General features: G+C 39.7%; 1 protein-coding gene across 1 annotated transcript in view; it reads right to left on the bottom strand.

Annotated features, from left to right (window-relative positions):
• Window positions 1-3,855: 3,855 nt before the first annotated feature.
• The window catches only part of LOC140240472 (kinesin-associated protein 3), a 32,974-nt gene continuing 20,561 nt past the window's right edge, over window positions 3,856-16,268 (bottom strand). Inside the window, exons 13-19 of the mRNA XM_072320243.1 lie at window positions 15,804-15,969; window positions 14,837-14,962; window positions 13,429-13,527; window positions 12,513-12,598; window positions 6,544-6,736; window positions 5,929-6,046; window positions 3,856-4,191 (exon numbers count right to left, since the gene is read on the bottom strand). Of these exons, the coding sequence (XP_072176344.1) occupies window positions 4,008-4,191; window positions 5,929-6,046; window positions 6,544-6,736; window positions 12,513-12,598; window positions 13,429-13,527; window positions 14,837-14,962; window positions 15,804-15,969 (972 nt within the window). The 3' untranslated portion in view covers window positions 3,856-4,007. The remainder of the gene's footprint in view (window positions 4,192-5,928; window positions 6,047-6,543; window positions 6,737-12,512; window positions 12,599-13,428; window positions 13,528-14,836; window positions 14,963-15,803; window positions 15,970-16,268) is intronic.

Below are 16,268 nucleotides of genomic sequence, written 5' to 3'. Positions count from 1 at the left end.
TGATGAGGCATCATCATGATATCCAACTATGAAGCATACATCAATGCTTGCATTGCCCACATTTAATTTGCCACCGAGGGATGCTTCCCTTTAAGTCCCATACTTCCACCGCTGGCAACCGACACATCATGGCCAACAGCCAGGAATGGCCTGGATTCTTTCCAATCAGAACCCTGCAACAATGGCCGTCTAATCCTCAACCACCGAATCCTCAACCACACTGCAAAAGGAGGCCATGATCCAGCACACACAGACAGCTGGTGCAGCCAGCTATCACTCTGAATATCATGGATCCCTCCCTGGGCTATGTCCGGACCATCAGGTGCAACATTAACCCTCTCTGTACCAGGGACTTTTGGACACTGTGTACAATGCTATGGGGTTTTCTGTGCCAATCTGCACTCAAATCACACACAGGGATAAAGAAAACAACCTGCACTTTCCATCTCCATCTATGCAGTGAGGTCAAGGGGGGAGGGGGAGATGAAACTAGGCTGCATGATTTGCAGCTGGAACTGAACTTTCACCTCTTTGGCAGCACTAAGTTCTGCTGCTAAATGAGTCTGCACAACTGACATCAACTGAACAGCATACAGATATCATATGGTAACATGGGATACAGTTTGAATGAGAGAAGCAGGCATTTTCCATCAGGAATAATTCTGACAAGGCTCTACGAGATTTAAAAGAAAGAAAAAAATCACTCAAATTCAGGACACTGCAAAATACTTTTACCACCAGGGACAATACATTAATTATGAGAGAAATATGATATACACTGACGGATATGCATACCTAACAGTTTGGAAAAGAATTTACCATTTTGGTAATATGTCGTACCAACAAGGAGCCCTCAAGTTTTTCTTACAATTTCCTTTGCGTATGACAATCCACTTCAGGACAGCATGAGCCCACCAAGAAATCAAAATATCAATCAATTTCCACATTTAATGAGATACCACGGCAGCTCCACAGCACCTTGAAATAAAACACCAAATCTTGATCTTTTTACGGTAGCATCGCTGTATGGTGGTATCATCTGCAAAAACAGACTGAGGTCTTCTAATAAAAGGCTTGAAGCGTTGTTGTACGTGCTCCTAATAAAAGGAAAACGTCACTACGTGCATAAAGATCTCCATCATGCTGCTGTTCTTTTCTGAACAAGAATTCTTGCAGGTTGTGATCAAGATATTCCCCGAATCTCCTGCATAATACGCTGGCACGTACACATCACTGGCGCCCTCATATCTCTCCTTTGCCAAAAATGGAGGTGGAGGATTGTTAACCACGAGCATGTGTTCGCCAATGAACAAACTGACAACATCAAATGCTTTCGCTGGGACCACAATCTTGAGACTATTACTGGGTGCCTGCAGCCCGCTCAAAGACAGAGTAAAGTTTGAACTCCGTTGAACCTTGCACCCTTGGTATGCGCTGCATGGGCAACGTATGATGCACAGGTACACAGGTACACTTTAACCCATCGAGGACAAGTCCTGAGAATACTCATGCAGGTGTCTATGGGAAATGCGTGTTACAGCAAAATCTGTCCGTCCTCAACCGGTTAATGACTACACATAACACACGGGGTGGTATGAGGGGAAGAAGGGGTAATATGTCTCCCTCCTATCAGTAACACTGAAAACTCTCCATTCATGGCCAAGTGGCATGGTCTAGCAACCACATAGTTTCACTCAAGTTTTCTAGAACAGGAGATAGCAAGTTTTATCATTTTTTGTTCTCAGTTGGCAGAATTAACCACGGGAATGGACAGAAGGAAGTGTGTATGTATGTATGCAAACAAACAGACATACATACAATCACACAAATAAACAGAAAGATGAGAAACTAAATCCAGCACATGAAACACAAGTGACAGAGCCACAAAAGCTTTAACATTATGTTTCACTCAGGAGAAAGACTGGAAAGATGAGATGCGGGAACAGTTACACTTAAAATCCCATCTCATCAATCAATTTCAATCTCATCAATTTCAAATTCAAGTCTCAAATTACGGATCTCCACTGGTTGAAGTCACATATTCGGTTGATTTGTGTTTGGTTCAAATGACAACATTCTCGCCCCCAGGGTCTTGAACAGTAACTGATAATTTTCATGTCTCAGTATTCCATCTTTTTTTCTTTCTTTTTTTAAAGATTATTGCCTGTAACAGTTGCAAGTCTAAAATGTCTTTGATTTTCATTGTGCAGAGTCAGGAAAAATGACTCCATATGAAAGGAAATGACTTCTTCGATGTAAAGAAACGAGGAATAGTTTCATATGACATCCACCATAATCACAAAATAAAAAGAAGACTGTAATTCTTCTTCTTCTTTTTTTTTAAACTTCAAGCTACAAAAACAAGCTTCTTCTTAATTCAGTGTATGGGAGTCCTGACTAGTTTACTATCACTGCCATCTGTTGTCACAAATCAGTATTTCAAAGCAGAGTCTTTTCAAGAACTGCTGATTTCAGCTCTGGTTTACACAAGATGATCTCAGATGGACAATTTGAGATGACTGTAAAATAGGGAAAAAAAAATATAATCCTGACCACAAACTCTGACTCACATCCAATCCAACACAATTTTTGTCTCGTTGGCCCTTTTCAACAGAAAAAGTTATTGCCCCCTTTTTCTCTTGATTTCTCTTATCCATATCTCTCTTCCCCCTTCCCCCTCTATTTTTTTTTTCTAAAGGAGAAAAAGTGGTATTGCAAGTCCTGTCAATCTGTCCTGAAAAAAGGGGGGAACACACACACATTTATACATAAATTATATCTAGTCTGCTTTTATTGCTGCATTGTATAACTATCCATAAGAATAGAAACTCACTGGGATCTATTTCCTGTCCTACCACCTGACTGTTACATCAAAGAGTGTCAAGCAACCTGTATGAGTCGCCACTTTGGCTCGAGTCCAATATTTTGAGTATCATCGTGGTATCTATTGCAAGCCTTAGTCTTGACGGAAAGATTCAACGATCTCCATTTAACAGCTCTGTGCTGCGCTTTCCGCCGAGTGCTGGAGGTAAAACTCACGCTTTCCAGTCGACTGATAAGGCATCAACAATTTTTTGTTTTGATGCGAAAGAAAGAGGTGGTAACTTTCGCAGAGCATGCCATCATACAGGAAGCTGTGCCAGAAAAAGCAGAAATTTGAATTCTTTCTCACTCTCACATACACAAGGAGATTTAATGCCTAATAGCACAAAGGAAGGTGAAAAAGGCCACTGACACCCCCTCCCAGCACCACTATTTTCAATTCATTGCTACATTGTTCTTTACAGCATGGATATGATATTCCATTAAGTCTTTTCATTCAAGAATGTGTTAGATAGTTGAGACCAACGGCAGGATTGAATAGCTCTATGTTTCAGTATCAGAAAATGTGAGAGGTCAAAACAGGATTTGCAAATGGGTTACCAGACACTGCCTTTTCACTTTACTCATCTCTTCAATTAAACTTCACTATTTTTTTTCTCTCTCTCTTTTTCGCTCTTTCTCAGTGTCTCCTTCTCTGCGATCTTTCTCCAAGGAAATATAAGAATGAGGTGAAAATTTGACACGCAGTTCTCTCTACATTATCACTGCACTAGTATGAAGCTACCTTTTGGTCACATGTGCACGTACATGTACCTGTACGTGCTGGCTGAGCTACACATCATGCTATTCATGCGACTTTTAACGAGTGCGGATGACCTGCACGTGCCAACAGCTGTCCAGAGCACTGCAAACATTACCGCAACACTGCAAACACTACCCCACGAGCACAACCTCACAAGGGTGTCGTTTCTTATCCAGAAGACGACCGTAAGGGGTGTGGTGTATGCAAGCCAGGGATTGCTGCTCTCTGCATTCATAGCAGTGTCTCAGTAAGTAATCCCATGATAGGAGTCTTCATGGTTGCTAAGCAACCCTGGTCCTCCCCTCCGCCTCCATCTTGATTCTCCAATCATGTTTAGAATGTAACAGAGTCAATGACAACTGGCTGCGTGATCATCTGCGCCTTAGTAGTTGTAGCCACCTTGCTGAGTGGCGTACTGGTAAGTGGGCGACACTGGGCGGCCGTACTGGTCAACGGACTCTGCGTAGACGTCGATCGGGTTGCCGTACTCATCTAACGGCTGTCCGTCCTCAGTGAGGTAGGCCACCCTGGACGCTGGTCTCATGGAATCGTACTCCCCAGGGTACCTACGAAGAAAGATATGTCATACGTGTTTGTGTTTGACTTGGTTCAATTGATACAACTGATATTTACACAAATTTACTTATGGCAGAGGAAACAATTGTATAAAATTGAAACTATCAACCGAGGTATTGGTAAAACAATCTCAATAAGTGATCAAAAAGTGAATTGCAAATTCCGTCACATTTTTCTCTGAGAAAACAAAAACAAGGATGGGAACAGAAGTTCAATTGACTTGATCTGACTTTGCTTTCACATGCCTAAACAAAGTCACACAAACACAAAACATAACCACACACAGACACCTGTATGTATATGTGTGCATATAATATGTATGTACTAGGTGTTTCAAAAAACATTTCCCACTTTTGATTCTTGATAATTCAAAAACTAAATATCAGATAACACTATCATTGATATGAGTGATAGCTGAATAGTGTACAATTTTGTTGAAGGTGGTTTAAATATAAAAGCATAAATCAGTTTCATGAAATCCATGATTAATTTCACAGTTAGGTTCCAGATTTTGCTCTATTTTCAACCCTCTGTACAAAACTTTCACTTTGCACAGGGGTCAATGGGTGTGTATGGGAGTGTGTGGTTAACACCCTGACAATGGTCCTGAACAATGGCCAGGGTTTGAATGTTTCATTATTTATTCATGAGAAATTCCACTATCACAACTAGTCTTTATTCAGCCTCTGGCAGTATCTGTGTAAAGTCAAATGCCTGCCGATACTGTCGTTGAGTCGCAACAGTGCTCTCCCTACTTCTGGAAAACGAAATTACAATGAATACCTTCTGTTCTGTCGTAAACATGGTGACAGGAAGCAAAGAAAATCAATTAGAGTATACACTTGTGTATATGGAGCCTTGAATAAATCTACCATGAAACAAATCGCCCCAATGAAAAATGCTGCTGAACTCTTTACTAAAAATGATCTCTTTTTATCAAAAAAGTGACAAATTTGTCAGACTATTAGTAGACAGGTGTATTAAAATGAAGAACTTTAGATCATTCATGCTTATCTATATACCAAATTTGGTGATATGCGAAGGAAAATTTGAAAATGATTGCCAGCTGGAATGAAATGTGGTGTTTGCAAGCACATGGTACTTTTTCCATGTGCATGCATTTTACCCTTTACCGCGCATGAATTCAGACTAGCAGTGCCCAGGGCAATCCACATGAATTATTGATTAAGCATTCATGTGCCTGGGAGCACGAGACTGACGCCTAGTCAACAGGTGGTTCAGGCATGTCCATTGTTCAGGGCCATTGTCAGCACACACTCACATACACATCACTGGTACAAAAGTTCAATTTTTGTACAGAGGGTTAAAATTTGACCAAAATCTGAAACCTTACTTCAAAATCAATCTTAGATTTAATGAAACTGATTTATGCTTTCACATTCAAATCACCTCCAACAAAATTGTACACTATTCAGTTATTACTCATGTCAATGACAGTTTTATCGGATGAATAGTTTTTGAACTATTAACGATCAAAAGCGGGAAATGTTTTTTGAAACACCTACTATGCATGCACGTATGTATGCATGTATGTATGTACCGTGTAGTGTATGTATACATACATGTACATTGTCTGTGTATGTATGTATGTATGTGGGTATAAATGTATGTGTATGTATGTATGTGTATGGAGACACTAACACACATAAACACACACAGATACCATCAATCACATTTCAGAAGATACAACGTATTGCCCCTCCTACCTATTGCCGTACATGGCCGTGGGTGGTCTTCCCATGTAGTCTCCGTTCTGGACGTTGCCGTATTCATCCACATACTCCGGTGTCACCACCCCATCATACATCTCCCCGTCCTCATAACCTGGTAAGGATCAAATAACATCAATCCGGGTCAGCTGCTGAGATTTCATGCCATTGCCACTCAGTCCAGGTCATGTATGAAAGTGAAATTGTTTTTACAAACATTTATGCCAAAGAAATAATATAGGTTGAAACCAGATCGTAGTGAAAATGGAGTTGCTGATTCACATTCTCATGTTTTCCTATCAAAGCATACTATTACAGAATGCATCCAAAATTAGAATAGTTGTGTTTTCCTTCCGAGGTTAGTTTTATGTTTCATACATCATAACTCTCTTTTTACATCTCAGTGCCACACACACTTGGTTCAGTTAAAGCTTTCTAAAAATTCACCAAAAGTAAATATCAATCTGGTCTGCTGCTGCAAAACAAACTTTTATAGCCAGCTTCCCCAACTCTGCTTTACCAGTACTTAACATCATGGACACAAAAATATCAAATAGCATAACAGAGGATGAAAGAGAGAGAGAGAGAGGGCATATCATCATGGCAACTGACCTGGATGCCCATAGAAGAGATCTGGTCTATCCAGGATGTCAGACTCCTGGATGAAGGGGCTATAGCTCTCGTCTCCGTACACCAGGCCCTCCGCATCGTCCATCTGCTGGGACTCCACCATCTCCAGCCACTGGGAGTTGTGCCAGCGAAACTTCTCCAGCTTGATCTTCCTGGCCCATTCCTCATCAAACTCCTACATGGGGGAGGTGCCAAGGGAGAGGGTGGGATGTGTAGAGGGGAGGGAGAATGGGAGGAGGAGGGGGAGATGAGAGAGAGAGAACGAAGTGAAGGAGGAGAGAAGGGGAGGAGGGGGAGAGGAGAGAGAGAGAACGAAGTGAAGGAGGAGAGAAGGGGAGGAGGGGGAGAGGAGAGAGAGAGAAGTAGAGGAAGACAGAACAGAAGGAGGAGGAGGAGGAGGATAAGGGGGTAGAGGACAGAAAGGGGGAAAAGAGGGGAGAAGAAGAGGAGTGGAGGATGGAGAAGGTAAGAAGAGGAGAAGGAAAGGAAAAAGGAGGGAAGGCAAGGAAGGAAGAGAATGGGAGGATGGAGATGTTAAGGAAGAAGGGAGAAAATAGGAGGGTTGAGAAGGTCAGGAGGAGAAAAAGACGGAAGGAAAGAAAGGAGAGAAGGGGAGAAAGAGATCAGAGAAGGGTAGGGGAAGAAGAGAAAATGAAAAACAGTGGAGAAGGCAAGGAGTGGAGGAAGCGGAAGAGGAGGAAGAGGAGGACGAGGAGGAGGAGGAGAAAGAGGTTGGCAGGAGGTAAGGACCATGAGGAGGATGGGAAGATAATGGGAGAGGGGAAAGTAATATAAATGAAGCAAGTTGGTGAAAATACACCTTCAAAAAATATAATCACGACCTTGTGTCATCTCTCAAAAGGTTGAGGAACTTTCATAAATTTCAAGAAATTGATAAAACATGAGCATCACACTCTGCAAAGCATATTTGACAGTAAATTAATACCAGGCACAGGTCTCAGACACATCTGTGCTCACTCATACACACTGGTTGTGTTTTCATGTAGATAACACAGAGCCACTTACTAATACATACATTGCAAGATCATGGCTTGGCTTGAAAATATAATATTTCTGTAACATACAAATTCATGACTGTAAATTAATGGAGAAAAAAAGATTGTATACTTTGGCACATTATAGACAAGAAGTCAAAGACTAGGAGAAAATACATAAATGGTGTTGATGGAAATTACATTAACATGGAAAGGATGGCAGCATATTGTACTGCATATTTAAACTGAAAACTACGAGCTATAATTGGGGTTACATACTTGAGAGAGAAACCCTGTTATTTTCAATTATCAACCAGACATTTTCACACAACATATTTGTGACTAAGACAGTGCTAAAGTTAATTTTCATACATCACACAGGCTCATCACCTATATTCAGACTCAATAAATATACAGAGAATACAGACCTACAAGAGTTGCACAAGGTTATTGGAGTGGTTATTATTATGCAAACAACAGAAGAAGAAGGAGATACAGAGGAGAAAAAAAATGAAGGAAAAGAAAAGATGTATTAGAGAAGAAGAGGATGCAGAATAAAAGAGATGCAAAAAGGAGATGGAGACAAAAATGAAGAGGAGGAAGAAGAAGAAGAAGGAGGAGGAGTAGAAGTTGTTGAAGTAGTCTCTGACTAGTAGCTGATTCATGGGAACAAGTAAAGCACTTTCAGGCAGGAAAAGTTACATGAGGTATCAATTTCCCTGAAAGTCTGAGGGGAAATTGAATGTCCCCTTGTCAGTCCCAGGGTAACCACCCTATGGAATACACACAAACACAAATGCAAACACACACACACACACACAGAAAAATACACACACGCACATTTATAGAAACACAGTATCAAGGCAGCTTGGCAGCACACTCACCCACATTCATCTTATGTGAACTTCACATTGAGATGATTTTGGCATTAAAGCTTTTGAAAAGGGCACTGTATTCAGTAATAGTCTGCAACATACTACCAGTTTGATGAACACGCATGTGCATGCACACAGAGTGAACAAGTTCATGGAACCAGACCATTAATTTTCCAGCTGTGCACTACAAGCATTGCATTAAGTTTGACAGCATGTCTCACCATCAAAGCAATGTGCATTTTGCCTTAAAATTTCTTCAGCAGCCACAGTTACTGTCAATATGTTTGAATTGGAAAGGTACGCAACCAGGATGAGTAGGCTAGTCATCCATCAGCAAATAGACGTAATCAAAGGCACTCATGATCACTTCTAGCTTGAGTCACACATGTCATAATTAATTGGGCCGCATTGGGTGGCTATGCTGCGGTACTCCACAGTAGAGGATATTAAACTTGTCATGTACCAAGGCTTTTAAAAGTTTAGCCCACATTTGATCTCAGAACTCTGGGGGAGGATCTAGGGGCTGGGTGGGGCTCAGAATCGCCAATATGACAATGCATGAATTCAACCTAGCAAATGTAGTATTCAAGTATCACATTATTACATCAATATATCACATAAATCAAAATATTCCTTATACTTGCTTGAAGATGCTTATTTTCAGAGTGCACTCCACAAGTACTGCATAGAGATTGTGAAGCTAGAGCTATGTATAGGTGAACATTTCACAATCATTGAACATCTTTAAGTCACAGTCAATTTGATTTGAATCATTACAATCAAAATGCTCTTATCACCTCAGAGCAAATGTGTTGTCATGTGACTATGACATCACTCCCCACGATGAACCTCATTAGTTCAATTCATATATATGCAAATGTCATCAGTATGTGCCACCACTATCGAGCCATCTATTCAAATTTAGCCATGTTAGCTGAGTTATTGGCACACACAGTGTCCTTACTATGACAACCTGTGTTCATGACTGCCCATATTTTCAGAAGCTGTTGCTGTCAATCTGTCACATTCATTCAAGAGAAAATTATCTCTAGCACAGGTTCCCCTTTGCGTGCTCAAACAAAAATGAAAAGACATAAAGGGAATATTCTATTTCTCATTGACGGGGCAAGTGCATGACACAAGCTAAAAATTTCACGGCTGTTGCTAATTCTGAAACATTGTGTGACCTTCAGCTGAAACCAGGTGAAAAGAGGGAGGGACTACAAGGGGTTCTACACTTCACCTTCAAGAAACAAGCACGATGTAAAGTAGACAAGTTTGGTACACCTGTCACATGCTATACATAAGATATTTCATACCCATGAAACGACTGCTGCTTAGACATAAAGCAAGACCAAAGTCCATTACACACAGCATCTACAGAACACTTTTAATATATGGCATTATTGTCATGAACCATCCCTTTACTTCCTTGCCCTTCTAAAGCACTGTGGAGTTTGCAATGGCACAGAAAGTGTGGAATCAAGACAAAAGTCTTGAAATTTTATTTATCGATGGTACCTGAATCTGTGTTGTGAAAGGTGTACACACTCTGGCAGTGGATTTCAAGTTGAGTCCATGAGTCCAAGCAAGAATCTAAATTTTATTTGATATCTTTTTAAGTATTTTGAACATGGCTAACAAAAGTTGTACTATGTGAATCGTGAATCTGGTGGAACAGATTTACATTCCACCCAAGTAGCTGAATGGCCACAATGTCCAGGGGTGCACCTCGAGACAGCCAGCAAGCCTTGGTTCAGGTTAACGTACCCAGTATTAATAACAACAGGTGCACATAGAAACTACAGATCCCTTTAATCTTTGCAAGGTTTGAGGAAGTAGTACTGTGCATACCTATCATCTCACTACACAGTGCAATATGTGAGCTTATTAGAGCCTTTACTGTGTATTGTGTAGGGATTGACCATACAAAAGTATAATACCATCCCACAAAAAAAAGAAACAAAACCCTAGATCTGTGCAGAGAGGCCTATTCACACATAAGAATTATCAGTTATTGGATTGTGCTGCAAAAATTGGCTTTCTTTGTCACCATTCACAAATGCCCGTTCTCCCCTCCAACCCCCCCCCCCCCCAAAAAAAAAAAAAGAGAGAAAATAATTAGGGTAATGATAAATATGAAGGTAACTGGAGCTACATACACAAGACCTTTAATTTCAAAGGCACTTGAAAACAGTGCTTTCATTCACCACCTCAAAGAGTTTATTAGACAACAGGTGTTTTCTAACTCTGGAACTATGTACCCCCCCTTTTTTTTTTCTGGAGACTCTTTGACGTTGATTTTTTTATCTATTCTCTTTTTGCATGAATCGTAGTAATTGAAAATAGGAAGTAGCATTAGAAATATCAAGGTGATCGAGTCTGTCTGACAAGTCCGGATAAAGAAAAACAAAAACAAAAAACAAATATAGAAATAAGAGCAAAGATAGATGTAAACTGTGTAGACATCCTTTGAGCCTCAATCCCAAGTTATTTCTGACACATTGACTTGGAAGCGTTTAATTTTCTCAGGGGGTCCTCAAACTAAATGTGCATTTTAAAGGAACAAGGAGACTTGTCGTTCCAAAGAAGACACAAGCAAGAGGAGTTCTGGTAATATATAAGGTTAGGAATGAAAGAATTAACAAACTTTAGTGGCTTCAGTAATTGCAGTATAATCTGCAAAGCTTACTGTGAATGTCTTGCTATGACATACATTGTATATTGCCTTGTGCCTTCGCAGGAGAGATGATATACTTACACATACTGCACAACACACTATTGTAAATAAAGGAAAGTGTATCTCTCTCTCTCTCTTCCGTACACTCGTGACTAAGGGACAAATGTTACAGCGTGGTAAGTGGATTACAGTTGCAGCTGACATATGTGGAGTAAATCAGAGTCTGTGATAAAAATAGCACCAAGGTCAGATTCAACCGTGTCTGTCACCAAAGCACGGAGAGTGCCTCACACTCTATTTCGTGGTCGCAAACTAGCATATCATAGCGTCAAATGATCAACCTGTCGCTCTGATTTTGACGCGCTAGGTGCATAGTCTTGTTTGATCCAACCTCCTATGTTTGTAAATGAAATTCTTCAGTTATGAAGATGGCTAATTCTATAAAGGGAGGACAAAAATCTAAGGGATGACAAAAAAAAAAACAACAACAAGACTTCATGAGGTTAGTGGCCGGGATATCTGCACTTTACTGCAGAACTGGTTTCAACAACACCAATGCACATTGCTACACATGGCTTTGTGCAGGGGAATTAGCTTCTGGTACACCATTCAATTTTTGCTTGATTTGATGATCTCCCTTTCCATCCCCCTCCCCCTTCACTTTTGAGCAGAATAGTATGTGTGTCATTTTCTAAGCTTGATTAGATTCTAAACCCATTCTTGATTTCTACACAGATCCCCTACGCAACCTTACATTATGCCAGAACATCACATTTGATCATTGACTAACATGTATCTGTGACCATTTCTTCCATTTTATAGGGACACTTGAATTACCTATTGCTTGCTTTTACACAATACACCACACAAACAAAAGAGGCCATAAGATAATGCAATAAAACTATACACACATCCTTTACAACAACAACAACATAAACAGAAGAAAAATCCATGATCCAGAAAATGATCAAGATCACCATTAAAAGCTAATCACCTGTTTCTTCTACCACAATGGATCTATCCTGAACACTTCATCAAAGTCCATATCATTTATTTTTAATATTTCTAACAGATAGACACAAGAATTCTCGTAAACTCTTGATCTCCTTGGTGAAGGTAAAAATACCAAATCAAGTCCCTTATCAGATTAAGCTCGCACATTTTGCCATGTGTTATTACTATAGGCTTAGAAATAAGTGAATGAAGCACTCCAAGTCAGTCTACTTTGGATGAATGCTGATAACCTCATTCGTTTTGGTCTCTTTCAATAATCAATCCACATTTGCATTTCATGATACATAGTCATTCAACAACCAGTCCTGCTCGGCACACAATGTCATCTGCAGATGAAAAATTTACAAACAAATGTTAAAGAAGGAGAAGAAGAAGAAGAAAACTTACAGAGATGATGTCCAGGGTGTTGTCACAGACTTTTCTGATCTCCGCATTTTTGTCGTGCATCAAATCTATGAGGTAAGCAGGTGCCTCTGAAATATGCCAGACTGTTAAGGAACCCATACACACAAAATTACTTTTAAATCTAACAATCAGAGACACTTGCATAAGTATCAACATAATTGTGTGTGTCATAGAAAATGATCTTGATGAAATAAATTAGTATGTATCACTTGTGGTGAAATTTGGCTCATACAGTATGTTTGCCTAGAAAGGATATGATCATCCTAAGTCTTTGTGAGTCAAAATTGTTCCTTTGCCTTTGTAAATGAATGATTGTGAACACCTCAAGCAGAATTAGCATATTTATATTGTGCAGAGTTTTATGGGAAAAATATTTCTCATACAAGTATTTTCTACCGACAGCTTTATTTCCACAAACATATAATGTGAACAATTAAAGTTTGAAAAATATTTCATACACAATGCATCTTTGTTTGCTTAGGGTTAGGGGAAAAAAAAAATAATACAACTGTTCTTTCTCCACAAAAGACAAAGAAGCAAAAAGCAAAAGAAACAAATATTTTAAAATCAATATCTAATGTTAAAAAAAGACAGAGTTCACAAAAATAACTGCAAATTTATTTGTATCTATAAGAACATAATCTTCCCATTGCACAACTACATTTCTTGACAAGCTTCACGCAAGAAGCCCTAACGAAGGAAAGAATGTATTTTCACGTATCAATGGAAGGTTAAAAGACTGGTTAGTTCATCTTCTAGAATGGATCAGTAGCAAGGAACATGTCTTTCTCTATACTAGTAGTAACATCTCACTTTGCACTAAAGTTTTTTATCTATAATATGCTGCATCCCCCTCAGGCCACCTGAGAGTGAGAGATCGACGATGAGGAAAGGATACGGGTCTTCTTGATGATGACCTCCCGGGTGGCCTCGTGGAACACCATCTGGTAGAAGACGTAGACGATCTGGCAGACGATCTCGTCGTCTTCCTGTTTAGCTGCAGTCAAGTGATAGGAGCGCATAAAAAAATGACCTTCGGCTCAACTAAACTGGACTATCGCGGGCTTATCTCTACCCCGGAGGCTGACTGTACATGTAACATGATCTTGGCTATTTTTGACTTATCTATCCATTCATCTACAGTAAGTTTCAACTTGGGTGGCTTCATCAGTAAATGAGATTCTTGGGGATCCTGTAAAGCACATTCCCTTCAAAACGTATCGACTTCAATTTCTGGTACAACATATCATCAGTCTTTGCGGAAGTGGCACATTCTATCAAAGAAGCAAATAATATCATGTAAAATGTCACTATCCTTCTCTCTCATTGCAAATCATGCATGGAAGATTTCTGTACTTGGAACTTGGCATAACTGATTGTAATCTGACACCTCAACTGGAGGATGAGAGGAAGCTTTGGTTTATTAACCTGTTCCATACTGAATTCTGAAATCCCCATAGACTTGATACACAAGTCACCCGGATCCCTTACAGAATGGGTTAATACGTTTGAGACTCACAGGGGTGGGGAGGGGGTGGGGAGGGGTTGGGGGAGGGGGTGGGGGAGGGAAATCTGAAATTACACAGGCCAGGCTTCTGACACTCGCCATCACTATGAGGGAGATTCCCAAAAGCAATTAAGGAGATACAGTGTACTTGCATATTACATGCATCTCAATAGGTGCAAATAATTCCATATTGAGGGAGACTTTTTAATCTCTCGGTGGGACATGAAGAAATATTTAAGCAGTCAGTAAGCTTCTGGCAGAATTTTAAAGACTTGGCAGCTCTTAAACAGAGATGTGACAGTAATACATATGAAGTGTATTGGCTTGAGAACTAGATAAGAAGTTCTGAATCTTATCATGAAATGTAGATTTCAAAGAAACTCTCACACATATACAAAGGAACAAACCATATGAAGAGTTTGAATGCAAGATGAGTTACCTCCATTCATTTTAATTTGAGATATTTGCAATTAAAGCTGCTTAAAAACAAAGAAAATTATCAGAAAATGTGGGATATTTATGGTTATAACTTCAAGAATATTCCCTTTTTATGTTACAAGTGAAGTATCACTAGAAAAGTTTTATTCTGTTTTACATAATGGACTTACTTTGAGATATCTAAAAATGTTGTTTCACTCATTTTGTGATCACACTATTCAATAAAGTTCTACAGTTCTTCATTACCATCTATCAGTGATTTGAGAGCTATGCCTTGGTTTCTGTGTCTAACAAGACTTTTGCTGCAAATGAACACAGAATGATTGCAATGACCTTTTACCTCTACCCCATTCTCACTCACCGTTGAGGAGTTCAATGAGAGATTGGATGATGCCCGACTTGGCCAGCATGGCTGCACAGGAGTCATCTGTTGCCACTGTACCGACCAACATCACCACTTCCAGCACCAGGTCATCCTCCGCAGCACCTAGGGAGAAACAAGTTGGTCTCCTTCTGTCAATATCATTTCCAACATGATGAGAAAATTTCATTTTCCATGTTATACTTAATCATATAAAGTGGTTATTGAAATCAGGGGCACTTGATTTTAAGAAAAAAGAGAGAGAAATTAGGGGTACATCCCAAATCCGACAGGCAAGACACTAGCATATTTGTTATACAAGAACTATGTGCACTCAATTACGACTTGGGAAACAAAACTATTTCCATCAAAATGTTGATTCATAAATCTTCAAATCATTGGAAGTCACATTATCTACATTCCATGGAATGTGTCTCCATCTCTTTTAGAGATGGGACATACATTTTTCTTGGAATTTGCATATCAGATCTGACTCCAGAAAGAACTACATAGCTCCCTATCATTTATTGCAGCATTTTTCTACAATTCCTATGAAATATTTATCCAAGATAGCATAATTACATATACACCAAATATGCAATACTGTAAAATGAGAAATGTTCTTGTGCATTTTAATTTCACAAATTTTGCGAAAGCCAATATTTGCGAAATCAAAATGCACGCAAAAGTTCTTGTCTACACTACATGCATTGAATGTTGGAGGCAACTCGCCAAAATTTCATGCTGCGAAAAAGGCCATCGGCTCCAATTCGCTAAAATTTCATGCCACAAAAATATCATGCTTTACAGTAAACAAATAAGTTTAGTAAACAGCAATCAAATTCGAGTAGGTAGACAAAGTGATAAGAAACATGATGACACATGGGGAGTGGTATATTTGTTTCTTTTGGTTTTTTTTTTTTTAAAGCACATCTTGGCAGCAACTGGCAGCAAAGCCTTTCCTCACCAGGTTCGAGCTTCTCTTTGATCCAAGGGACAAGTCCAAACTCGTTGATGATCATCTCATAGTCCAGGTCTGGGATGGTAAGATTGGCCATGATACCCAGGGCCTCCACCACTAGCTCCTCATCCTTGGAGTCTTTGATGATGCGGGCGACATCCGAGATGAATTCCTGGGGGGGGGGGGGGGGGGGGGAGGTGGAGAGGGTTGGGCATGGGAGCACACTTGTAAGTAGCATGTAAAACTTCATGTAATCAAACATAGTAAATAGTAGGAACAAGAAAAGTGCCTTCATTGTGCAAGACCATTGTCAACAAAGTATTAGCAATCACTTGTAATGGAAGTGTCATATGATAACTAACTCCTTTTAATGACATCTTATTAACTCACTGGTTTAAATGAAGAAGAATAAATCCAGCAATGACAGCTCACTATGGCCTCAAAATTAGCCTAAATTCTATGAATTGTGCC

Source organism: Diadema setosum, chromosome 17 (genome assembly GCF_964275005.1).
Source record: "Diadema setosum chromosome 17, eeDiaSeto1, whole genome shotgun sequence".
NCBI classification, from domain to species: domain Eukaryota; kingdom Metazoa; phylum Echinodermata; class Echinoidea; order Diadematoida; family Diadematidae; genus Diadema; species Diadema setosum.
This window is presented reverse-complemented; position numbering and strand designations above follow the sequence as displayed.